Source organism: Littorina saxatilis, linkage group LG12, assembly GCF_037325665.1.
Source record: "Littorina saxatilis isolate snail1 linkage group LG12, US_GU_Lsax_2.0, whole genome shotgun sequence".
Lineage (NCBI taxonomy): Eukaryota > Metazoa > Mollusca > Gastropoda > Littorinimorpha > Littorinidae > Littorina > Littorina saxatilis.
In genome coordinates, this window is record NC_090256.1 from 52,521,839 (window position 1) to 52,548,091 (window position 26,253).

The 26,253-nt window shown below is 39.9% G+C and overlaps 1 protein-coding gene across 4 annotated transcripts in view; it reads right to left on the minus strand.

Annotated features, from left to right (window-relative positions):
• Positions 1–955: 955 nt before the first annotated feature.
• LOC138982226 (ATP-dependent translocase ABCB1-like) overlaps positions 956–26,253 on the minus strand; it is a 110,792-nt gene continuing 85,494 nt past the window's right edge. For all 4 annotated transcript variants that reach the window (XM_070355458.1, XM_070355460.1, XM_070355459.1 and 1 more), the window contains 12 exons: positions 20,231–20,367; positions 17,422–17,574; positions 15,032–15,136; positions 14,361–14,438; positions 13,117–13,200; positions 12,487–12,690; positions 11,902–12,143; positions 11,018–11,177; positions 10,421–10,618; positions 8,669–8,875; positions 7,951–8,097; positions 956–7,436 (listed from right to left, as the gene is read on the minus strand). In XM_070355458.1, the coding sequence (XP_070211559.1) occupies positions 7,236–7,436; positions 7,951–8,097; positions 8,669–8,875; positions 10,421–10,618; positions 11,018–11,177; positions 11,902–12,143; positions 12,487–12,690; positions 13,117–13,200; positions 14,361–14,438; positions 15,032–15,136; positions 17,422–17,574; positions 20,231–20,367 (1,916 nt within the window). In that variant the 3' untranslated portion in view covers positions 956–7,235. The remainder of the gene's footprint in view (positions 7,437–7,950; positions 8,098–8,668; positions 8,876–10,420; positions 10,619–11,017; positions 11,178–11,901; positions 12,144–12,486; positions 12,691–13,116; positions 13,201–14,360; positions 14,439–15,031; positions 15,137–17,421; positions 17,575–20,230; positions 20,368–26,253) is intronic.

Sequence of the window (26,253 nt, forward strand, 5' to 3'; positions counted from 1 at the left end):
GAAAATACTGTGAAGATACAAGAACAACACAAATATAATATTACATGTAAATGCTTTGGTTTGAGGTCGCGTGTGGTCGTGCAGTAATTAGTCAGACCGGGAGGATGTGACCTCGTCCGGGAGGAAGGTGCGTCGCTTTGAGCGATTTCGATTGGGTGGAAGTTTTTGTTAGTGCGGTTCTTCTTGGCACAAAGGGTCAAAAATCAAAAAAATAAGGCCTTAAAAAATAAGGCCTTATTTTTGAAAATATGCCCATATTTTTGAAAATATGCCCATATTTCTAAAATAAGGCCTTATTTTCCATGATTAAGGCCTTAAATCTTTAAGCCTTTAACAAAATATGGGCATAAAAAAATAAGCCCTTATTTAAAAATAAGTCCTTACAAGAAATAAGGCCTTATTTCTGTAAGGCCTTGATAATATTAAGGGCATAAAAAATAAGGGCATAAAAAAATAAGGGCATAAAAAAATAAGGGCTTTTTGACCAATCATGATTAAGCTGAATAGAAGTCAGCTGCGCTGCACATGCGCAGAGATCTCATAACAAACATGGCGAATGGGTTCAGTGATCGTGATGAACTTTTGAGAAGAATTTGTGCTGAATTTGAAAATTGCGAGAGAATTGGGGTTTCCGATGAGGTGTATGCGCGCTCAAGGTAAGCATTGTTTACATGAAATGACTGTTTCATTTATATCAGTGTAACATCTTGATCGCTTTCGAATGTCCGGATGCGCAGTAGCGATGAGCAGAATAATAAGGGCATATTTTTTTTAAGGGCTTATTTCCTTATGGCTGTAAATATTTAAGGGCTTATTTTAGAAATGAGGGCTAAATTAACACATGTAACCTGGCTGGTTACACACACACACACAAACACTCACACTCTCTTGTCTTCATCTCTCTCTCTCTCTGACACACAACAAGCAAAACATACTGCAGACACTGACACTTACAGAAAGTTAACATATATTTCAGTACAACAATTGGTGATACATGTACATACTTAAAAGAATCTTTGTTCATACCTACAAAACGTTCATAAATATGCACAAGATTTACATTCATATACCATTTTTTTTAAATGTTCACACATCTGTCAAAAACATCAACAGTACAATTACAAATAACACTGTTGGATACACGTCCACCTGTAACAATATAAGGCCTGGTTGTTTGCTTTTTTGTACTTTTTTAAATGCTGTACACAGTGTTTCTGCTACGGTTAGACTGGACTCGTCAACCCTGGCAGGTAACCAGTCTAGGAGAAGGAAAACTCCGAAATAGAACCACGGGCAGACCAAGCTCAACAGCCCAGGAAGGCAATTGGTCTAGGGGAGGGACCCCTGACCAACGTCCAAGGCCGAAGTCGGAGATGCGGGACCCCCTGGGTGCCAAAAAGCGCTGCATCACGCAAATCACAAAATGATGGAGACAACTCTAGTGAACGACGAAGAAGAAGAAGAAGTGTTTCTGTTGCGTTTTTTGAGGGGATTTGTTGTTTGTTTTTAGGTGGGGGTAAGGTGGGGGGGGGGGGGGGGGGATGAGGTTGAATGTGACCGGGAATCAAATGAATGGCTGACTGTAACTCTTTGGTTATAAGAATGACATTTTGGGCGGGGATGTTGCTCAGTCGGTAGCGCGCTGGATTTGTATCCAGTTGGCCGCTCTCAGCGTGAGCTCGTCCCCACATTCGGCGAGAGATTTATTTCTCAGAGTCAACTTTGTGTGCAGACTCTCCTTGGTGTCCGAACACCCCCGTGTGTACACGCAAGCACAAGACCAAGTGCGCACGAAAAAGATCCTGTAATCCATGTCAGAGTTCGGTGGGTTATAGAAACACGAAAATACCCAGCATGCTTCCTCCGAAAACGGCGTATGGCTGCCTAAATGGCGGGGTAAAAAACAGTCATACACGTAAAATTTCACTCGTGCAAAAAACACGAGTGTACGTGAGAGTTTCAGCCCACGAACGCAGAAGAAGAAGAAGAATGACATTTTCACCATTGCAGGGATCACATACCAACAAGGACATGAAGAGTTCATAATAAAACAGAGCAATGCATACATGTACATTTATTGGGAAAACCTGGCTGGATATAATTGAGAACTTGTATAAGGAAGTGGGGGGAGTGGAGAAACACCAGACGTTTGTCAGCAAACAACAATAGAAATCAAGAGAAACCAATACTAATCTCACAATCTCTTGCAAAGAATACAGCCGTCCCAATCTGGATGCAGAGATAAGTTATTTGAAAACTCTCTGCGACTTTCGACTTTTGTTTCGATTAATTTAGCAAAATAATGTTCAGAAAGGCTATAAGTTAAAAAAAATATAGAAACCGGCCTGGCAACCAGATACAAGTCTAAACTTTCTTTGCATGTCACTGTATTAAAATAAATTAACAATAAACCAGATTCTAGCAAAACTGACGAAACAGTAAAAGCCTGCTGAGGAAAGTATGTTCTTTCTTTATTTGGTGTTTAACGTCGTTTTCAACTACGAAGGTTATATCGCGACGGGGAAAGGGGGGAGAGGGGATAGAGCCACTTGTCAATTGTTTCTTGTTCACAAAAGCACTAATCAAAAATTTGCTCCTGGGGCTTGCAACGTAGTACAATATATTACCTTACTGGGAGAATGCAAGTTTCCAGTACAAAGGACTTAACATTTCTTACATACTGCTTGACAAAAAATGTAAAGTTAAAAGGAGAAACAGAATCCGTTAGTCGCCTCTTACGACATGCTGGGGAGCATCGGGTAAATAGGAAAGTATGTGAAAATGTGTTTAACCCGTAAACTAATAAACTTTACTCAAAACATAATTATCTTTTACTAACGCAGTAAAAAGGGTGAGCATTCATGACATGGTAAACACATAAGATCTACAAATGGCATTTGAAATCAGCCAGTGAGGACAAAAGATCCATAAGTACGTCTCTTTTTTTCTCTGTGAAATTGCATGCCACTCAATACATAGCGAACGACAAGAAGAATACAATAGTCATGATATGAAAAAAAAGGCAGCAAAGTTGTTGAAAGGCATACAAATTAAAGGTGATCAAATTTGAGCTCACATAGACTTCTCAATGACTACTGCTGCATATTTTCATATACAATGCAATCTGTCAGGAATTTTCCTCTGATGACAAACACATTCCAGTCCTCATTTCTCTTTTTGACAAAGCCTAAGCTCCTCCGTCATGAAGACGCTTCACAGGACAAGGTTTCACTGTCTGGGGCTATTTCCTCACAGCTCTACTGCATTTGCAGGTCAGAAAATATTGGATTAGAAAGTTTTGTGGACAGTTCAGTTGAAGCAACAACACCACCACACATTGAGCATCCAGTGTTTTGTTGGTACATGTCACTGTTTCACTGTCTGGATTCTTTAGCAAAAATAACATCTCCTGCGTCTTAAAACCAAGCCAAAAGGCAAATTCTACAAACTGGTTTGTTTGTTTGTTTGTTTGTTTATTTGTTGCTTAACGTCCAGCCGACTACGCAGAGCCATATCAGGACGAGGAAGGGGGAGATGAAGGGGGCCACTTGTCAAGCGATTCCTGTTTACAAATGCACTAACCCATTACTTGTGTCCCAGCAGGCTTTAGTAAAACTAAATTAATACCTACTGGAAGATTACCAGTTTCCAGTATGTTAAAATAGGCTTAACCTATCTACTGCTGGACTTACATCAGAACACTAACAGATTAAACTATACATGAATCGCGAGACAAGCGGCAAGAGAAGAGATTTTTGGAAAAAATACAGGTGAATGAGCAAGAAGGCAGAAAAAAGAAAAGAATTCATGAAGAAAAAGAGAGCATGACAGGAAAGAGGAACCAAAAATCTACCTAACAGCAAACTAGAAAGCTCCTGCGGTTCCAAAAACAGGAGGGGCCTTTAATTTCATAACCGCAGTGCCCCACTGCGGGAAACCAAGCAGAGACAGAAAAAGGATTTAAAAAGAGACAAAAACAACATTCATAAGAGGCACAGAAAACCACATGTAAAAAAAGAATGGTCAAGATGAAACCTTTTCTAACGCTTGTTCTGATTGAACAAAAAAGCACAAGAGAAAGAAATTGATACACTAAATGAAAAGCGAATGAGCGAGCCATCTTCCCAAAATGAGTCAACTCTCTTTTAAGAACATAAAACTGTCTTCAAAGGATGTTCAAATCAAACAATCATGCATATTACGGATTGTCTTTCCCTCACACATTAACTAAAATTGTTGAGAAAAAAAAATATGAAAGCAGAATGTTATGATTGTACAGTATCACAATTAGCCTTTACCTGATTCAAACCACAAAATTCACTGTCTGCATTGATATGAAGAAAAGCTTAAAAAAACAATTCAAAACAAACCAGGAAGTTGAACAAAACAAATGCTTCCCAAATGACACAAAAAATCTGTGTTAATTGATATTCCAAAAGCAAATCTATTGTGAAGATATTTTATCTGCTACGCTGAATCAACCAACAAAGAAAAGTTGTCATTGAGGTTTAATCACATGTGCAGGTATCATACTGCATGCATGCTACATATGATCTACTTAAATTAAAAAAGAAGACAATTAAAAAAATAAAAAAATAATTGAATACACATGTCAAATTAACATGGCTGGTCCATGGAATGCTTTAAACAAAAAAAAATCATTGTTCTCATACTAATATACTAGAGTAACCTTTCTTCAACGCATCATCTACAAAAACAAGAATTTTGACTTATTTTGAAAATTCAAATGAATACAAATTCTAATAACAAAATATAATTAGGATCAACTTGTTTGATTGATTGAAAGGATTGCAGTACAAAATCACTGTCCACATTCCATGCATATGATAAGTTGCAAGGATTTGTGATAAAGATGAACCAAGGGGTTCAAAAGTTTCACCTGATCACACTCACAAAAATGTATTCAATTCTACCACTAAGCAAAAATCATTCACATGGTATATGTCATGGTCAGAAAACTGGTAACGAAAATATCAGATCTTTTATACATCCCCACACTGTGTTATTCTCTTTTGATATGTAAATGAAAACTACACACACAGAATACATGAACTGTATCATCGGATATGCAAGTGTTTGAGTAACAATAAATAAACAATAAAGGTAAATTTAAAGTAAATAAAAAGATAAGCTTCACTTCTCCCTCTACAAATCCCACAACATTTGCCCTTAATTGACGTTTCACAGCTTATGCACCACCTTACATTTTTCTCTCATAGACTTAACCTTGTAGCCACACGCTTATGTTTCCGTAACGCAGCTCAACTTGGTTCTGCACTTCAAATGAAATTTCTCTAGTAAGACAACTATAATGCAATGTTTGCGTTCTTGTTCTTGAAGAACCACTTGAATGATGTGTTCCAGAGTGCCTCATGACTTCTACCTACCATACTTTTCGGACTATCAGGCATGGGAATTGTCCGCCGAACGGCGGATTTCCGCCGAATTTTTTTTTGTTCCGCCGAAAATGCAAAAGTGTCCGCCAAAAAAATAAAGGGGGGAGGCACACAAAAAAAGGACCGGTTACTTTGGCCTTTGCGCAAAAGCCCGCGAAAACTTTCCGTACTTTGTTCACGCACTGCTACCGCCCGCCTCAGTTACTTGAACTTTTATGTTTGAAAGTAAACCAGATTGCACAGATTGTGTTACAAGTTACATTTTCCTGTTTGTCTCAACAGATCAATTTTTTAACAAATTTAAACCATATAATACATGTATATATTTTTTTTCTTCAAAAAAGCAAAAATTGGTACATTTTTGTACTAAAAACTCTTGATTCTAAAAACAGAATTTAATGGCAAACTTGGAGCTCAGATGACACCAGATTGCACCATCTGAATTCTTTGGAGAAAATTTTTTCCGGGGGGCTATGCCCCCGGACCCCCTTAGTAAGGCTAGGCGCTTTGCGCCGTCAACTTGACGCTTCGCGTCTTCAGTTTCAAATTTTCAGCCTTTTTTACAATTTTCAATTCCCATGCCTGACTATAAGGCGCAACTTTTTTCTTCAACTTGGACCCCTGCGCCCTATTGACCGGTATCGCTTAATGTATGGCTAAAGAAGAGTAAACATGTACCCACATCCCCTTACAAAGAAACCTAACACTCCCTCTCTTGTGATAATGTATGTTTCTACTACGAGAGTTTCCTCTCGGACATCAAATGAGACCGTCCCATAGGTTAAACTCTGTCACTGACCCGACCCGGGGTAAGAAGGTCAGTGTCTGTAAACTGGGGCAGACAGCTGGTCTCAAGGCCAACCAGCTATTACAATGCACCTGCCTTTGATCTCATCGCGCATCCAGAGCAAAAATATTTCCACTCTGTATTCTTCCTTTGATGTGCGGCTAATTCACCGGAAGCGTCTAATGTGATGTTTTTTTCTCACTTCTACCTCAAAAGTGGCGGTTGCGCACTATATAACAAAGCGCCCTATATAACAAAGCGCCTTATAGTCCCGAAAATACCGCCTTATAGTCCCGAAAATACGGAAAGTGAACAAGATTGCCAATCTTCAAGGGAATCATATGGCATATTGCAAGCAAAGCTGAGTGCGTAATGCAAGTGTGGCCAGACCTTGACATCTTAAATGCTTTCAATCTTCTTGAACACCCGTTGGTAAAAACTGAGTTTCTACTTTGCAAAATAATTTACACACACACACAAATTGTAACCGAGTACGCAAAAGCGTTAAAAAATTCTTGACTATAAATCTTAAAATATTTAGCGAACCAGTAGCTTCTAATCTACACTGTACATAATATCAAAATGATCATCTAAGAGAAATAAACAATATCGCATCAAAAGGGTGGGACAATCAACAAATCTAAGCCTGAGGAACTATACCCGTCTGTGCTTTTATTACAATCAAAACACTTGGATTTTTTAAGAATCCTTTATGATTGTTTTGCCATAAATGTTCTGTCTCGTGCTTGGCATGTGAATATATTTAGATTTTCCCAATGTTTACAAAACTAATTAAAGCAATGGACATTTGTTTGATCATGAAACGCACACACATACATTCATATCTTCTTCTTATACATACAAACTGCAATACATGTACAAATCATACACTACACTTCACAGTCACAATAAGAACTTCAAACCTCATGGGAAATTCCGACATGCTAGCATGCTAGCCCGGTGCTTCATTCTTTGTCTTCTTTTGCCTCCATATAAACTCACAATTTAGGGAACACACCATAGCTTGGACATTACTTTTGTCTAGCTTGTGTCATGTTCAATTTGTAGTAGAACCCTTGCTGACTCATGAGTTCATTGTGTTTGCCCTCCTCCGTGACCACACCATGACGGATGACGCAGATTTTGTCAGCGTTGGTGATGGTCGACAGGCGGTGAGCGATGACGATGCAGGTGCGGCCTTCTCTGGCCTTGTCAAGAGCCTCCTGCACCACCTGAAGTTCACACAATCACAGCTTTAAACATCATCTGAAGTTCACAGAATCACAAGTATAAACATCATCTGAAGTTCACACAATCACAGATTTAAACGTCATCTGAAGTTCACACAATCACAAGTATAAACATCCTCTGAAGTTTGCAAAATCACAAATATAAACATTATCTGAAGTTCACAAAATCACAAGTATAAACATTATCTGAAGTTCACACAATCACACATATAAACATTAGCTCATGGTACATGAACATGTCGCATAAAGGAAGAGATGCAGCTGGCAATCTTAAACTGCATACAATGTGTGTGTGTGTGCGTGCGTGCGTGCGTGCGTGTCTGTCTGTGTGAGGGCGTGAACAGCTTCCGTCAATCAAAAGCCTCAAATCAATAAACTGGAAAAACAGAACGTTTACACACCCACCAACTTGTTAATAGACTATAGAGCAGCATAGCTACAGCTCTTCAGCTTCCAGTGATAGCTTGAACAAAATCTGTTTTAAAAAAAAACTCACCTTTTCACTCTCTGTGTCAAGAGCAGACGTTGCTTCATCAAGCAGTAGAACACGAGGGTTTCGCACCAGTGCACGTGCAATGGCCACTCGCTGTTTCTGACCTCCACTCAACTGTGTCCCCTTGTCGCCAGCTGTTGTTTCATAGCCCTGAAATGACCCCAAAAAAAGTTTTAGCAATTACACCAACAAAACGCAAAAGTATTCTGAATTAATTATAAAAGTTTAGTCCTATGAGAATCTGCTGTATCATAGTTCATACCATCTTGCCAAAGCAGACAAATTTCCCGCAAACCATTTTAGTTTCTTTGAAGATGCCGCCACTCTGTTTTGTGTCACTATCAGTCACATTGAGCTGGAATTGTATTTTACATTCAGAGGTGCACAATAACATGCTTTTGCAGATATAGAGTCAGATTGAAAGCACAAACAACTAAACTGATCATGTATGAAAAGGGGATCACACGGGGCCTCGATGGCTCGGGGGTTGAATAACCCACGAGAACCGGTGTGTGGTTTACGCGTGCTAAATAGCAATTCAAGTGATCTGTAAGTGTCATTTAATGTTGTTGAATGCTATTGTGAGTATGTCCCATAAGGGTAGTATTGCTGTTTTAGTGAAAGATGTCATCGTTCTGTAAACCTCCTGTGAGGCGGTGTGGGGGTTTCACAAACAGCAGCACACACAAAATAACATGCATCACACATAGTCATAGCTTACATTAGGCAGATTAGCAATGAATTCATGGATGTTAGCAGCTCTTGCGGCGCTGATAATTTCATCCATGCTGACAACACGCTCGTTGTCGCCATAGGCGATGTTTTCTGCAAGGCTTCGATCAAACAGCACAGGCTCCTGTGATACAATTCCAATCTGCTTCCTGAGGTTCTGTACATTAAGTTCCCTCACGTCTTCTCCACCAAGCGTCTGAAGAAGAAAAAAGTTTGTAAACAATTTTTCATTTTTCAAATACATATGATTTGTATTCATTTCAAAAGTATTTATGCTAATCCCAACCTATGACAGTGCAAAAATATGCATAGTATTTGTATGGTCTAGAAAAATCTTGAAGAGCCGAGAAAAGTGTGCTCCTTGACACTGTCATACACCAGAAACAAAAACATTTTCCCGTCTGTCCGTTTATCTTTCAATCTAATCAGCAAAGCTAGAAAAAGCACAGGGACAAAGAGACAGACAGAGAGAAAGGCAGACCTGGGAACCCCTGTTTTGCACTTGGGAGTAATTCTCAACCACACTTGGTGTATTTTCAGAAAAATGAGCGTTCTCTACTCAGCATTTAAACATCCATGATTCAAACATACTTCACATGCGTCTATCACACTGTTAATTAAATTTACTAATACATTTGAAACAAATGCTTCTTTCAATGTTTACTGGCAAAAACTGGAATCATGTGTCAAAATACTGGATCGGCTTCAGGATGCGCTTGTGAAGAAAACTGTTCTAGGAATTTTTCTCGACGTGTTTTTTTCCACTGACCGTACTGATCGTATTCTAGACAATCATGTGTACCAAATACGGCAAAATCGTATGGGTTCCCAGGTCTGAAAAATGGCACGAGAGAGAGAGAAAAGGGATGACAAACATTTCACCATGAGAGTTATGCAAAGCATTGTTGTTTTAATCACTGATGTTACAGACAACACAGTAGATATACCAGCGATGATACCACACCCTTGTGACCAACCAAAATTGTTCCCACATTGCAGGTGGTCTTTCATCTTCTTCTGTCTTCTGCGTTCGTGGGCTGAAACTCCCATGTACACTCGTGTTTTTTTGCACGAGTGGAATTTTACGTGTATGACCGTTTTTTACCCCGCCATTTAGGCAGCCATACGCCGTTTTCGGAGGAAGCATGCTGGGTATTTTCGTGTTTCTATAACCCACCGAACTCTGACATGGATTACAGGATCTTTTTCGTGCGCACTTGGTCTTGTGCTTGCATGTACACACGGGGGTGTTCGGACACCGAGGAGAGTCTGCACACAAAGTTGACTCTGAGAAATAAATCTCTCGCCGAAAGTGGGGACGAACTCACGCTGACAGCGGCCAACTGGATACAAATCCAGCGCGCTACCGACTGAGCTACATCCCCGCCCCGGTGGTCTTTCATGAGACCAACATTTTGTTTCAGTTACCAGACAAAGGGACCAAAAACAACTATGACCTGTTCTAGGAGGTTTCTTCTCATTAGAGGGGCCTGACATCGCGCGTACCATAGTAGAACTTCTTCTCAGGATTTACAGGATAAGTTTTTGCATATATATTTCAATTTGATACCTTTAATTCTTGTTTAAGATTGTCTCTGTTTCAGTGAGAATGAATGCAAGCCGTCTTGTTTTGTGTTTGTTATCGCAACAGTTAGGCAAATTCCTGGTTTTGTGGGGCAATAAAACATCCTGTATTCTTGTCTTGTCTTTTCAACACAATGACTGTAAAACCTTCACTAACCACTGCCCCATCCAAGGCATCATAGAAGCGCTCGATGAGCTGAACAGTGGTACTCTTGCCACAGCCGCTGGAGCCAACCAAGGCCACCGTCTGACCTTGACTGATGGTGATATTCAGCTTCTGCAGAACCTTGGCATCTGGGCGCGTTGGGTAGTGGAAGTCCACGTCTCTGAAGATCACTTCTGACGTGAAGTTAGGCTGCAAGATAAGGTAAAAAATGTCATCTTGTTGGAGAATGTTATGTGCTGAACTCTTTGATTTCTTCAACAACAAGGAAGGTAGCCTCCTATATGAAGCCAGGCTGTAAGATAAACATTCAAACTGTTGTGATGCTAGAGAACTGTACAAGAAAGCATGGATGAACCAACCATGGTTCAAATAATACATTAAATTGTGCATCTACCCACCAAAGACATTATTCTTAAACCCATGACGCCATGTTGCCATACACCATCTGTCATTCAATATCCAATATTCGTTTTAAGACAGCATTGGGCACAACAAATCCCCGTCAAACCAGAAACCACTTTTCAAACTTTTTCCCCACAATGGAAATCAGAAAATGAGCACTCTTGCAAGACTGCAGTCTCAACTTACCGGCAGCTTCTTCCCCTCTGATGACTGGCTGTCGATGGACGGCTGACCATCGATGAGTTTTATGATGCGTTGAGCCGAGATCTGTGCCTTGCCCGCATCGGGAGCAAAAGCGCTGGCATTTCCAAGAGCCATAGCGCTGAACACGATCGCCCCAAACACCCTGAAAAAGAGACAAAAATGAAGTCACTTTCATCCTCAAAAATAGAAGGTTTCTTCCTGAGAGCAGCAAAAGCAAATATTTCACAAAATGATAATACCCCACTGTGACACTGAAACCTGAGGCAGGTCAACCAGTCTTGGGTTATGTTTGAAGGTCATCAAACTATGGGAGTACGTATGTCAAGTTTCAAAGCTTTTTGCATCAAAAATGTTAAGGTCAATGATATTTTTTCCAATTTTTGACCTGCTCATTACCCCGCTCTCACCCTGACATTTTAACTAGGGTCAACCAGACTTTCAAAGCTCTTGCATCAAAAACATTCAAGAAATTTACAATTTTCCATATTTTGACCTGAACTTGACCTTAAAATTTGACAAAGGTCAACCAGAAAGGTATCATGTCTGGAGATCATTCAAACCCTAGAGGTGTGTAAAGTTTCAAATCTCTCGCCTCATTAACATCCAGGAAAAGCTCATTGTTAAGTTTTTCGTCCAAAGCCAGCTGTCCTCACACTGCTCATTAAAAAGAATTACCTGATTGCTCAAGTGAGTCAAAAATACTCACAAGAACACATCCTCAAACTGCAAAATACTCAAAAGAATGCATCTTCAAATTCTAAAATACTCACAAGAACACATCCTCAAACTGAAAATTACTCACAAGAACACATCCTCAAACTGAAAAATACTCACAAGAACAAATCCTCAAATTGAAAAATACTCACAAGAACACATCCTCAAAGTCCATCTCGTTCTCTTCAATGAGGTAGGCACCCAGCATGAAGGCTGCAGCATACACAAAGTAGATGCAGCCTTGAGAGAAGCCAAAAGCAAAGGCTGCAATGTGTCCCTTTTTCAGAGCAGCATTGTACGGTCCTTCGAGGTGCATCATAAAGCGCTTGTGCATGGTGACTTCTCGGCCCAGGGATACCACCGTACGGATGTTCTCAACAGCCTCTGTTGCCGTCTGCACCAGACATGTTAAATCAATGAAAAACAAGATGAATGTGTTAATATTGCTTCCAGAACTGAAATTCAGTGACAATGCAGACTCAGTACGTCCACACTTCACTAAAAATTGACCCACTCATCCTGTGCGCAATGACCAATCTTAAACAGACAAAATTGAAACAGTCAGGATACTATACTTTGAAGCTGAATTCCTAGTTTTGTTTAAAACCAACAAACATACGTTGAAACAGGTTCTTATTCGTATTTTTATTGTTCGTGTTTCTGGAGAGTACATTTTCATTGTTATCTTGTTCAAAAACCATTAATCGCTTATCAAAATGTCATCACTTTCAACCAACCTTTCCAGCCTCTTCCAAAGCAGTCTTGTTGCTACCGGCAACCCCAGCCAGAATACGGATCTGGAGGAAACCACCGAGGATAAGCAGTGGCAGGAAACCAATGATAAGCAGAGTGAGCTGCCAGCCATAGATGAAGGCAATGATGAGACCTGTGCCGATGTTGGCGAAGTTCATGATGGCAACGCCCAATCTTATACCTGTGGCCTGTGGGAACAAAGCAACGAAGTTCATGATGGCAACGCCCAATTTTATACCTGTGGCCTGTGGGAAGAAAGCAACAATGTCCTTAGAACAGTAATTTTACCAGAAGAAATTTTGAAACTAATGTTACAGAGAAATCAGCTCCTCCAGTAACATAACCAGTCAATCATTGCCTCATTTGTGTCTTGCCTGCAAGTCGCTGAACATTTTGTCAGATAAGTGTTGTCTAATTAGTGTTTGTCTGTGCACTTAAAAGACCGCTGGGTCAATATATCTGTGAACTTTTTGTTTTGTTTTGTCAATAATTACACGTTCCAACAACATACCTTTCTTGTTTTTTTGATTTAGTAATCAGTCAAACAAAAACATACATGTACAATTCTTGGTTTTTTTTATTCCAAAAAGGGGTCTGAACAAATTGTACCCTACCCCTTGAACAAGTGAAGCATCAGTGGCTAGCCGGGTGGTCAAAGCTCCAGTACTGTTCTTTTTGTCGTCAAAGAAACTGATTTCCTGCAATGGCAATAGATGATGGTTACAATTTGCTGGCGATATCAGTTCCTTCAAACAGTCTTCTTGCAAATAAAGAGCACTGGTAAAGCTAGAACCAAAGTTCAAAGGAAAGTACATGTTATATTTTACTGCTTACAGAAGCAAACATTTGTGTGGGTGTGGGTGTGTATGTGTGTGTGTGTGTCTGTGTGTGAGTGTGTGTGTCTGTGTGTGAGTGTGTGTGTCTGTGTGTGAGTGTGTGTGTCTGTGTGTGAGTGTGTGTGTCTGTGTGTCTGTGTGATTCTCTTCAGTGTCACACAGCAGGCGAGTGCATACACATATGTACTTGTGCCTGACTGCGTGCAAGTGTGCATGCCTATCTTCTCTCTTTTTCTTCTTCGTTCATGGGCTGATGTCACGAACTGAAAACTCTGCCTGAACAATTCTTCTCATTGCGGTCAATGTGCATGAGCTAACATGGGGAGATTAATCAGGTCGTGAACAACCTAACCCTAACCCTAACCCTAATCCTAACCCTAACCCATGGTTCATTTGGTCAAAGGGTCGCATTTTTTAAGTCCAAGATTGGCGCATGCGCATTGACCGCAATGAGAAGGATTGTTCAGCAGAGGTTTCAGTTCGTGACACTGAAACTCCCTCGTTTTCACTCATGTTTTTGCACGAGTGGATTTTTCTGTGTATAATTGTTTTTACCCTGCCATTCAGGCAGCACACGCCGATTTCGGGGGAAGCATGCTGGGTATTTTCGTGTTTCTATAACCCACCGAACTCTGACATGGGTTACAGGATCTTTTCCGTGCGCACTTGGTCTTGTGTTTGCGTGTAAACACGAAGGGGGATAAGGCACCAGCAGGTTTGCACATAAGTTGACCTGGGAGATCGGAAAAGTCTCCACACTTAACCCACTTAACTGAACTCATGACCTTCTGATTAGGAGGCCGATGTCTTATCCACTACACCACAGCGCCCGTCGCATGCCTATCTGATCTGCAAATGTTTCCTGATCGAAGATACATGTGCCATTGCATATCACAACGATAATTACATATCTCATTTTCTAAACTCTGCCTATTTTAATGTACCACACTACCTTACATACAGTAAAGTACAGCTTTTCGTGTACATTTTTATTTGTATATAAATGGCTTTTTTTAACTTACCTGATTCATCACAGCACGGAAGCTCAGGTCACGAACCCGCACAGTCAAGTTTTCACCAGACAAAGCAAAGAAGTAGGACTGAAATACAAAAATGTAACACAAAAAGAAAATGTATTGTGAATAATCACACCTGAATTAACATTCTAATACAGGGATGAAACTGGGGGTCAATGAAAAAGCTTACTGGAGTGGGGGTAGGGGTGGTGTGGGTGTGTGTGTGTGTGTGGGGGGGGGGGGTCCTACAATTTGGACATCACCAAAAGGCTATTTTATGCATTTTGATTGACAGAAAAAAATCTTTTACACAGATCTGCATACAAATCCAATCCTTGCAATTGCAATCTAAATAAAATTTCTGTATGTTAACCTGGTTGTGACAATGACACTAAAACCGTGACACAGAGATTCTTTGTTCAAGTACCTTTGCAACAATATATACTTTGTCGTACCTGACTTTGTTTTCACACACATGTATGTCAAACTAATACACTCTATTTCTTGAGCAAATTTCTTCAAAAACCCAGAAAAGAAGGGTATATTTACTACTAAGATAGGCAGGAACAAGGGGAAGTAACGTCCAGAGGGTAGCGAGTAGCAGGGCCGAAAGAGCTAACAAATGACAGGTGAATTATGGGGGAACATGTCCTGTGTGCACTAAGTCGATAACATACCTGCATGAACATTGTCACCAGGGACAAAAGACCCAGACCCAGCAAAATCAAACTGTATGTCATGATGTCTTTCTCTTGTTTGTCCAGATCTGGCTCTGCAAACACCTGCAAATGACAACACATGCATATGTAATACAAAGCTAGCTGTGATGAAAGGACACCCTTTGGACTAACCTAAAGTGCTCCAACATTGCAGGTGGCTTTTCATGAGAGGAATTGTTGGGTAAAATTGATAGATGTAAAGCGAAATTAAGGCTTAAAGGCACAGTTTGCCTCAAACGGTTTACAGAACGATTTAAATCTTCTCACAAAAAAAAGCAGTTCTAACCTTATGGAACACACTTGCAATGGCATTTAACAGCATTAAATGACACAGTTCGTTTGAATGGTTATTTAGCTTGCGTAAACCACACACCAGATTTCATGGTTTATTTTACCCTTGAGCCATCGTGAACCCGTGTTACGCACTTTCCTTTTTCACAATTTCGTCATCAGTTTCTGTTTGTGATTTCAATGCGACTCGCGGTATCTGCAATAGCACGTAATTGTGTACCTCTGAATCTAAAATGCAACAATCGACTGCGAATCACACGAACTTATCGGCCGCGATTGGCTTCAAAGGAAGCAAGCGGTATGCAGAACATTCGTCTGCTTTGGGAACAACGACCTTGAGTGACAAGCTTCCGGGCTCCCTTTTTCAAACCTTCAAAACTTTGAGTTGTACTGATCTTGTCTTGATGAAAAAGGAAATCTTTTATGATTTAAGAATGTTTGTGTTACAAGCTGTCAATTTATTATTTAGATTTTAAAAGTTAGTTCTAGCACCAAAACGAGGAGTCCGATTGTTGGTTAGACAATCCGTTTGGCCACGCAAAACAAATTCTTTGAAAATGCTCGCTCTTTACGGAGAGCACCTAGGGTGTTCTCAAACGGTGAGTGTTTGAACGAAATGGTGTTTATACTGTGTGTAAAAGCCTGACAGTGTCTGTGACCAAAAACAGATGTTTTATGGGGAACTGAGTGTGCCTTTAATGTCTCAATTGAACATTAGATTTCCCTTCTTTGAGTCCAACAAAAAGTTCATATTTAGGCGGCTAGCTGAGACTACAAAATTGTGTAAAATGTCATATTTTGGTCAAAAATACAAATAACGTAAAATGTCTTGCAGGCTAGTAGGACCTGTTGATGAATAGCTTCAGTCATATGCTAGAAAGAGAGAAGTAGATTTCGGGTCAGCATGAAGTGTCTTTTATAGAGAAGCGTCTTCTCATCGGATGGGCCTGACACAACAGGGACTACTGTAGGTAATAAAACTTGCAGCAACAACATTGGCTGGGGATAGCACGGAGATCTGTACAGCTTCACGGCTGTGGTGCCTACAGTGGTGCCTCTGATGACGGAAAACCCTTAGGACCAGGCTCTATACAGGTGCTCTGCCTACAGGGTCCCGGGACCACTAACTTCAACGCATAGATTAACTTTACAAATTTGCATCAGGACAGATCCGGCAGAACATTTTCTGAAAACGGTACCGATGGTACGCATGATAACAGATATGTAGTGCATCCCAGGACCCCCTCTTTTCATGTTAAGTGCATCGCGGGACCCCTTCCATTAATTTCCGGAACGTTTTTGTCGGCTTGTAATGCGCATAGGATGCGCAGTTTGGGAAGCCCTGTTGGGACCAGCCATAAGTGTCCTTGCAATGTTGATGTCCTCTCATGGCAAGGATACTTTCAGTAGAGTTTACAGACCAAAGGACAACAGCATGTGTTCTTTACTGGGAGGTGTTCTCTCATCCCAGGGATCTCACCTTGCAAGTACAACCGACAGAACATGACAGGTATTGTAACAGCTTTGTTAGGCAGTGTCATTTTACCTTTGAAACAAATTAAACAACAAAACAAAACTTCCTGCTAAATAGCAAGACATGTTTCCAACTAACCAGCATGGAGAATCCTATCTTGGTCAGGCAGAGCACTTTAAGGTGAACCTCTTTTTTTCATTTGAATGCTTTTTATATGTATTTTCTCAGGTGCCGGGAGACCGGTTCTGCATAACTCTCACTTGCCGTGATTGTCTATACTTAGAGCGCTGACTTCCCTTTGTTTCTTAGATTGTCTATACTTTGAGCGCTGACTTCCCTTTGTTTCTTAGATTGTCTATACTTTGAGCGCTGACTTCCCTTTGTTTCTTAGATTGTCTATACTTTGAGCGCTGACTTCCCTTTGTTTCTTAGATTGTCTATACTTTGAGCGCTGACTTCCCTTTGTTTCTTAGATTGTCTATACTTTGAGCGCTGACTTCCCTTTGTTTCTTAGATTGTCCATACTTTAAGCGCTGACTTCCCTTTGTTTCTTAGATCTAATCAAGTATGAAGTAACACTTACACCAATGACTTTACTGAAGATGACAGCGAACGCTGGCTGTATACCGCCATTGATCAGTCCAGCAAAACAGCCCAGCAGGATAAACTTCCATTCAGGGGCGTTCATACGAAGCAAGCGGGTGAATGGCGCTTTGGGCAGGTCCTCCTTCTCTTCCTGCAGAGGTACACATCAACACAATGAGCAAAGTCGATACAGTGGAACCCCCCTTTTACGAACTTCAAAATTTAAGAAAATCATGTCTTAAAACGGAGGGTAAATTTACAGACGTTATGAACAGAAAATCTGTGAAAACAGGGTCTAAACAAGTCGCGTAAGGTGAAATAACAACATTTAGTCAAGATGTCGAACTCACAGAATGAAACTGAATGCTCTGCTTTTTTCACCAAGACCACATACTCGTAGTTTCGTCAGTCCACCGCTCGTGGCAAAGGCAGTGAAATCGACAAGCCATGCAGAATAGTGCGGTAGTGGTCGTGCTGAGCAGGATAACACGCTTTTCTGTATGTCTATTCTTTTTAGCTTACTGAGTTTGTTTTTATTCCAAACATATCATATCTATATGTTTTTGGAATCTGAGGGACCGACAAGGAATACGATGAAATTGTTTTTAATTCGATTTCGGAAAATTAATTTTAATCATAATTTTCATACTTTCAATTTTCAGAGCTTGTTTGTAATCCAAATACAACATATGTATATGTTTTTGGAATCAGACAATGACGAAGAATAAAATGAAATTATTTTTGGATCGTTTCCGATTTTTAATGACCAAACTCATTCATTAGTTTTTAAGCCACCAAGCTGAAATGCAATACCAAAGTCCGGCCTTCGTCAAAGATTGCTTTGCCAAAATTTCAATCAATTTGATTGAAAAATGAGGGTGTGACAGTGCCGCCTCAACTTTTACAAAAAGCCGGATATGACGTCATCAAAGGTATTTATCGAAAAAAAGAAAAAAACGTCCGGGGATATCATTCCCAGGAACTCTCATGTCAAATTTCATAAAGATCGGTCCAGTAGTTTAGTCTGAATCGCTCTACACACACACACGCACAGACAGACAGACAGACAGACAGACACACATACACCATGACCCTCGTCTCGATTCCCCCTCTATGTTAAAACATTTACTCAATCAATCAATCAATCAATCAATATGAGACTTATATTGCGCGTATTCCGTGGGTACAGTTCTAAGCGCAGGGATTTATTTTTTTAATTTTTTAATTTTTTATTTAATTTATATCGCGCACATATTCAAGGCGCAGGGATTTATTTATGCCGTATGAGATGGAAATTTTTTACACAATACATCACGCATTCACATCGGCCAGCAGATCGCAGCCATTTCGGCGCATATCCTACTTTTCACGGCCTATTATTCCAAGTCACACTGGTATTTTGGTGGACATTTTTATCTATGCCTATACAATTTTGCAAGGAAAGACCCTTTTGTCAATCGTGGGATCTTAAACGTGCACACCCCAATGTAGTGTACTCAAAACTTGACTAAATGTAAAAAGGAGGGAGTCTTAAACGGGGGGTTCCACTGTATTTCCATCCAAGGTCTCTAAACCTACAATGTAGTTTGGCCCAGATTTACTTATCTTTTTCCTGACCCACTACCACTGTTTTGAAAAACCCAAATAAAAGTGATTAACCCATTTTTCCTATCACAGGATACAGCACACTCTAATTCTAATACTTTTCCCTTTCTAAGACCCACATTTTGTCAATACATTCTGTAAATTTGACCTGATTTTAAAACAGAGGGATTACTGTAACCAGGGTTTGTACAGTTTTTTTTTTTTGTTATAAAATTCAAGGACTTTTCAAGAACTTTCAAGACCTTCTGAAGAGAAAATCAAGCACCCTCTTACCTTCAAAGCTCGCAATGAAACCCTCGTTGGTTATTATACCCCGGCCTTCCCGCACACCAATTTAAATCATTGGATGTTCAAAAACGAATGATTTAATTTTTGTCAAAGGCGACAGATTCGTAGCAGATGATGGTTTTGAAGCAGACAGACTCAAAAGGGACTGTAGGTTTCTGTTCAACTTTTTCTTTGAGTTTGTCAAATACAAAATCATAGCAATTGTTTATTGTGGGTGGTTGTTGTGTAATCAATTTACAGCATTAGAGTTTTTAAGGACTTTCAAGGATCTTGTCAATTTGTTAAGCACTTTCAAGGCCTTGAAACTGACCCATCCAAATTCAAGCAATTTCAAGCACCTGTACGAACCCTGTGTAACTGTACTGTATGCACAGTCATATTCTCTCACACATTAGCTTAATCTTCACCGGATCACGCTTTGGACAACACGGTCTGGATTATGTGGGTTGTGTACGACCCATATTTTCTAAAGAAGGATTCAACGTAAAAAGTATGGGTTGTACACAACCCATGCCATGTGAAAAGGGATAAACACAGTAAAATGCCTTCTTTAATTTTATATGGGTCGTCCACGACCCACAACTTCCGGACTGTGTAGTTCAAATGACATCATTGTTCATTTGTTTGCTAACAAAGATAATCCTTTAAAAATTGGTTGATAGGAAGGTTCTATGGTGTTTGAGGATTATATAAAGTGTCAATCAAAAACTCCCAATAGTTTCAGAGACACAGACACTTTTGTGAGGCTCTGGGTCGTCCATGACCCAGGAAGCACGGTGAAGGTTAGAATGCATTCAAATGATCCCAAAGCATGGACGCTGAGTTTTAAACCAACAATAAAGACAGGAGTTTATAGCAAGACAATTTAATGAAACGGTGAAAAGAACACAAACAAAAATGATCTTGCAATGTACCTTTTCATCTTTTGTCTTTGTTGCCTCTACCGTGCTGCCCTGGCGGTGCATTTTGTTTCCTTCGTTGGAAAGCATTCTCTTTAACTGTTTTCCGCTGCTACGACCTTCTCCCGCACGTTCAAATGCTTCAATCTCTTCTGTGAACAGACACAAAATTCGAATCCATCAGAAAAACATCTTGGAGATCATTAATAGTAGACCTGAAATAGCTGGGAAACAAAAATGTTGGAAAAATTACTGCAGCAACTACACATATAACAAGAGGCGAAGCCTTCAAGGCTCACGTAAGAAATCGACAAACAGTAACACAAATTCAATCACTCCGTCACACATACACACACACACACACACAGTAAGCATAGGTGAAACTGTGCAAGAAAGCGAGACCCTGGATCTGTCAACTAGTCTCGGCCCGCTCACAATAAGAATGACCGAGACTTTCAGTAATTCCTTTGCGTGACGTCTAACCCTCTTACGTCATAATGTGACGTCTTCAAATAGTTTCTATCACACACGTCAAACACTTTTGACCGAGACGTAATCTTCTTATGCGAGCTTTATCCATAGACTCGGAAATGTTAAAGTTTCTATCACACACACACGCACGCACGCACGCACGCACGCACAGACAGACAAAGTTTATCATCGCATAGGCTACACTTACGTGAGCCAAAAATAAATGGTAAAATACTGGACAGCGACACTCCGTTGCTGCATGCTATCCCCAGACATATCAGCCCAAATTCCTTTGAGGATATATCCTCAAGGGCACTAAGTATACAAATAAAAAAAATAAAAAAAATAAATTACTACATTTCATCTCATAAGAAAAGCATCTGAGTTTCTGTAAAATTGTGTGCACTTTCACAATGGTAGATGAATAGCGGAGGAGTGTTTTCTTTCACATCTGGTCCTACTTTTCTTTTTTTCTTTTCTTTTTTAATTAGTGGAGCTGACCTCGATGCAGTACATTGTAGCACCCAAAGACAACAATAAACAAATGTAAAAAAAATTAATTAAAAAAACACATACACATACACTTTTCTAAAAGAAAGCTAACCTCACCCCAACAAAACAAAATTCAAACAAAATTCAAACCGAAAGAGTAAACAAAACACCAATCAAGCGTTTTAGTAATATACAGTTGCAAACAATTATCAAACCTTGAAGACACAGTAAGCCTCCCGTAAACCATCACAGATACTGTCATGCTTTTACACACAGTACAAACACCCTTCCATTTGAACGCTCACCAAACGGGAACATCCTAGGTGCCCTCCGTAAAGAGCGAGCAATATTCAAAGAATTTAATTTTGCGTGGTTTATCTTACCCCTGAGCCATCGTGAACCCGTGTGATCAAGTTCCCCTTTTTATATTTAGTCAAGTTTTCACTAAATATTTTAACATCGAGGGGGAATCGAAACGAGGGTCGTGGTGTATGTGCATGTGTGTGTGCGTGTGTGTGTGTGTCTGTGTGTGTGTGTGTGTGTGTGTGTAGAGCGATTCAGACTAAACTACTGGACCGATCTTTATGAAATTTGACATGAGAGTTCCTGGGTATGAAATCCCCGAACGTTTTTTTCATTTTTTTGATAAATGTCTTTGATGACGTCATATCCGGCTTTTCGTGAAAGTTGAGGCGGCACTGTCACGCCCTCATTTTTCAACCAAATTGGTTGAAATTTTGGTCAAGTACTCTTCGACGAAGCCCGGGGTTCGGTATTGCATTTCAGCTTGGTGGCTTAAAAATTAATTAATGACTTTGGTCATTAAAAATCGGAAAATTGTAAAAAAAAATAAAAATTTATAAAACGATCCAAATTTACGTTTATCTTATTCTCCATCATTTGCTGATTCCAAAAACATATAAATATGTTATATTCGGATTAAAAACAAGCTCTGAAAATTAAATATATAAAAATTATTATCAACATTTTTTTTTCGAAATCAATTTAAAAACACTTTCATCTTATTCCTTGTCGGTTCCTGATTCCAAAAATATATAGATATGATATGTTTGGATTAAAAACACGCTCAGAAAGTTAAAACGAAGAGAGGTACAGAAAAGCGTGCTATCCTTCTCAGCGCAACGAATACCCCGCTCTTCTTGTCAATTCCACGTGCACTGCCTTTGCCACGGGCGGTGGAGTGACGATGCTACGAGTATACGGTCTTGCTGCGTTGCGTTGCGTTCAGTTTCATTCTGTGAGTTCGACAGCTACTTGACTAAATATTGTATTTTCGCCTTACGCGACTTGTTCACAATGTAGTCGTCAGTTAGTAATTTGAATGCGACTCGCTGTGAGCTTATCTGCAATAGCACGTTATTAAGTACCTCTGACTATGCACGAAACAAACGGCTGTGGTTCACAAGAACTCTAGCGATGGCTTTTGACTGTTCAGAGGAACTGGCGATAGGTATAAACTGTCGTCTGCTATGAGAACCACGACCTTGCGTTACCCTGCTTCCGGGCTTTTCTTTTTTCAAACTTTCAAAACTTCGAATTGTACTGATCTTGTCTTGATGAAAAAAAATTCTTTTATGATTTAAGAATGTTTGTGTAACAAGCTGTCAATTTATTATTTAGATTTTAAAAGTTAGGGCTAGCGCCAAAACGCACCACGGTCCAATTGTCTCTGACACTCTCTCCGCAAAATTAATTCTTTGAAAATTGCTCGCTCTTTACGTTGGGCACCTAGGATGTTACCGTTTGGTGAGCGTTCAAATGGAAGGGTGTTTGTACTGTGTGAAAAAGCCTCACAGTATCTGTGATGGTTTACGGGAGGCTTACTGTACCTTTAACCCAGTTCTCATTTTTCATATACGTGTTAATTGCTTACACATAGTTTTTACAGCTTTGGTGGCCCTGAAGTTGCTACATTGTATTATCTTTTCTTTCACACCAAGGGACATGAATATGTGAAATGTACGTAGCCATTATAAGTGTGTTATCTGTGCAATTTGTTTTAGTAAATAAATGTTTTAATTGTCAGTATCTACAAACCTCCTTTCGACACACACAAAATGAATGTTAATGTCATCAATTGTAGCCAATAAACACATAAATAAATGTACTTTGTTTGTTACTTGGTACCAAGGACATTTTGGATATTAAAAAAAATCTTATTTCTGACATACATGTATATTGTCATGAACCTTGGTGTATGCTAGAAGTCTACATAGTCGTCACATTTCCGTAATATAAGCACACTCATTTCATCAGCTAATGGTAAAGTTTGACTGGTGTTGTCATTGTACAAAAAAACCTCTGCCGTGGCTTTGTGAAGTCATCTGTTTCCAATGCAACAAGCTCCCCAAACATTTGCACAAGTTCTAACCCAACAAAACTACACTCACACCCAAAACAAACCATGTCACTCGTCCCATAATCCCCCCCCCCCTTCCCCCCTGACAATGAGTCCCCTACACCACCACCAAAACACAATAAAATCAAATTCTCTTCACCTAACATTTGCACCAAATCTAGAACAATAACAGAAAAAAAACCATGCAAAACTAAAATTCACAGGGCAAAAAAAAAAAGTACACACATGCCGAGTCTCTCAATCATGCTTTAGTTTCAAGAAAGGTTAAAGAAATGTTTAGTTTCCATGAGCATTCACCATCAACCAATGGGTGGAGGGGGAGAGGTGAGGGCAATGGGCACAAGAAGGGCAAAGGGCAGCAGGGGGTGGGGGGGGGGGGGCAAGGTAGAGGGGTGAGGGAGGGGGGATGATGGGATATGAGGGAGGATACAGGGACCAGGGTGGGGTGGGGGAGAGCAGAAGAAGGAAGGTAGGGGGGTTCGAGCAACGATGGAACTGCTGGCGAGGGAAACTGTATTAACACCCAGCAGAGTACTGAAAATACGGAAAACATGCAAGCCTGGCTTTTCTTTGCATTTAGGTCTTGAGCAGAGATGCTGTTTTTTTGTTTTTCCTTTTTTTTCTTGAGACTTTTCATTTGACAATTTCTTTTTCAAACATAAATAAATAAGCATTGGTTAACCCAGTTACTATGTATGTCTGGGTATTTGCAGCATGTACCAAACATGTACATATAAGACGGACAAATGTCAACAACTTGTATCAAACAGATTCACGTGAAAAGTATGAGAGAAAAAATCAGTTGCGGGACACTTCTTACAGACGCTAAGCAGGAACACAATGATGTCTGATTCGCACAGAGGGCGCCAAAGTACCATACAGGGGGACCCCCCACCCCCACATACCAGACTCCTTCCCTTTTAAGACCCTGGTTTTTTTCAGATTATCTGTTCAAAACCTCTGTAAATTTACCCCCATTTTCAGATTATCTGTTCAAAACCTCTGTCAATTTACCCCCATTTTCAGATTATCTGTTCAAAACCTCTGTCAATTTACCCCCATTTTCAGATTATCTGTTCAAAACCTCTGTCAATTTACCCCCATTTTCAGACTCCCTCTTTTTTGAGACCTAATTTTCTCAGACTGTTGGAGGTCTTAAAAGGTGCATAATTATACAATTGAGACAAACATCAAAACAACTTGTATCTGAACACATCCACTTAAAAAACATGAACACAAAAACCAGTCGCTCGACACTACAGGATCACAATGATGTCTGATTCCCACAGAGGGTAAAGTATGATGGAACAAGAAAATATCTCAAGGATGCAAATATCAATTGACAACAAGATGAAATAACAATGTTGACTTTTGATTTGAGAATACAGCTGCAAAATACTGTCCATAAAATATCTGATTTGAACATAAGTAAGATATCCTAGCTGCCTTCTTCCTCTTCCCCACTCTCTCCAATAAGTCATAACCTATGGTACATTAATAGATGCTGACACTGAATTTTACTTAAATTTGTCTAAAGGCAAGCATAGCAAAGCATAAGAAGAACAAGTCGCGTAAGGCGAAAATACAACATTTAGTCAAGCTCAGTCGAACTCACAGAATGAAACTGAGCGCAAAGCATTTTTTCAGCAAGACCGTTCACTCGTCGCATCATCGGCCCACCGCTCGTGGCAAAGGCAGTGAAATTAACAATACAGAAAAGCGCGGTAGCGGTTGCGCTGAGGAGGATAGCCCGCTTTTCTATATCTCTATTCTTTTTAACTCTCTAAACGTGTTTTTAATCCAAACATATCATATCTGTATGTTTTTTGAATCAGGAACGGACAAGGAATAAGATGAAATTGTTTTTAAATCGATTTCGGAAATTTAATTGTAATCATAATTTTTATATTTTTTATTTTCAGAGCTTGTTTTTAATCCGAATATAACATAACTAGATGATTACCCGCTTCGCCGGGTACCGGCTTCGCCGGGAAGAAGTAGATCCAAATACCAGGATTTGCTTCGCCGGCGCACGAAGGAAAGGAGATAAACGCGCAAAACACTGGAGACCTTCTAAAAATAGTAACGTGCAGTGACCTAAAAATAGTAACGTAGTAACGGGAATATGGATTGACGCCACACGGAGGAAGGGAGATAATCGCGGCTGAAAACACTGGAGAAGATAAGGAAGAGTTGTTGTGGATCCCGACAACAACAACAACAACAAAAAATCGGTTCAGCGCGCACAGCGCGCAGCTGAGAGCACGTGTTGAAATATCTCATCGATGAGGTTGTGTCCGGGGTGTAGCTGAATACGGTGTCCAAATTTGAAAAAGATCCACCGAGAACTTTGGCCGTGCATTGCGAACAGACAGACAGACAGACAGACAGACAGACAGACAGACAGACACTAGTCGTATATATATATAGATTATATGTTTTTGGAATCAGAAAATGATGAAGAATACAATAAACGTAATTTTGGATCGTTTTATAAAAAAATAATTTTAATTACAATTTTCAGATTTTTAATGACCAAAGTCCAAAATTAAATTTTAAGCCTCCAAGCTGAAATGCAATACCAAAGTCCGGCCTTCGTCAAAGATTGCTTTGCCAAAATTTCAATCAATTTTATTGAAAAATGAGGGTGTGACAGTGCCGCCTCAACTTTTACAAAATGCCGGATATGACGTCA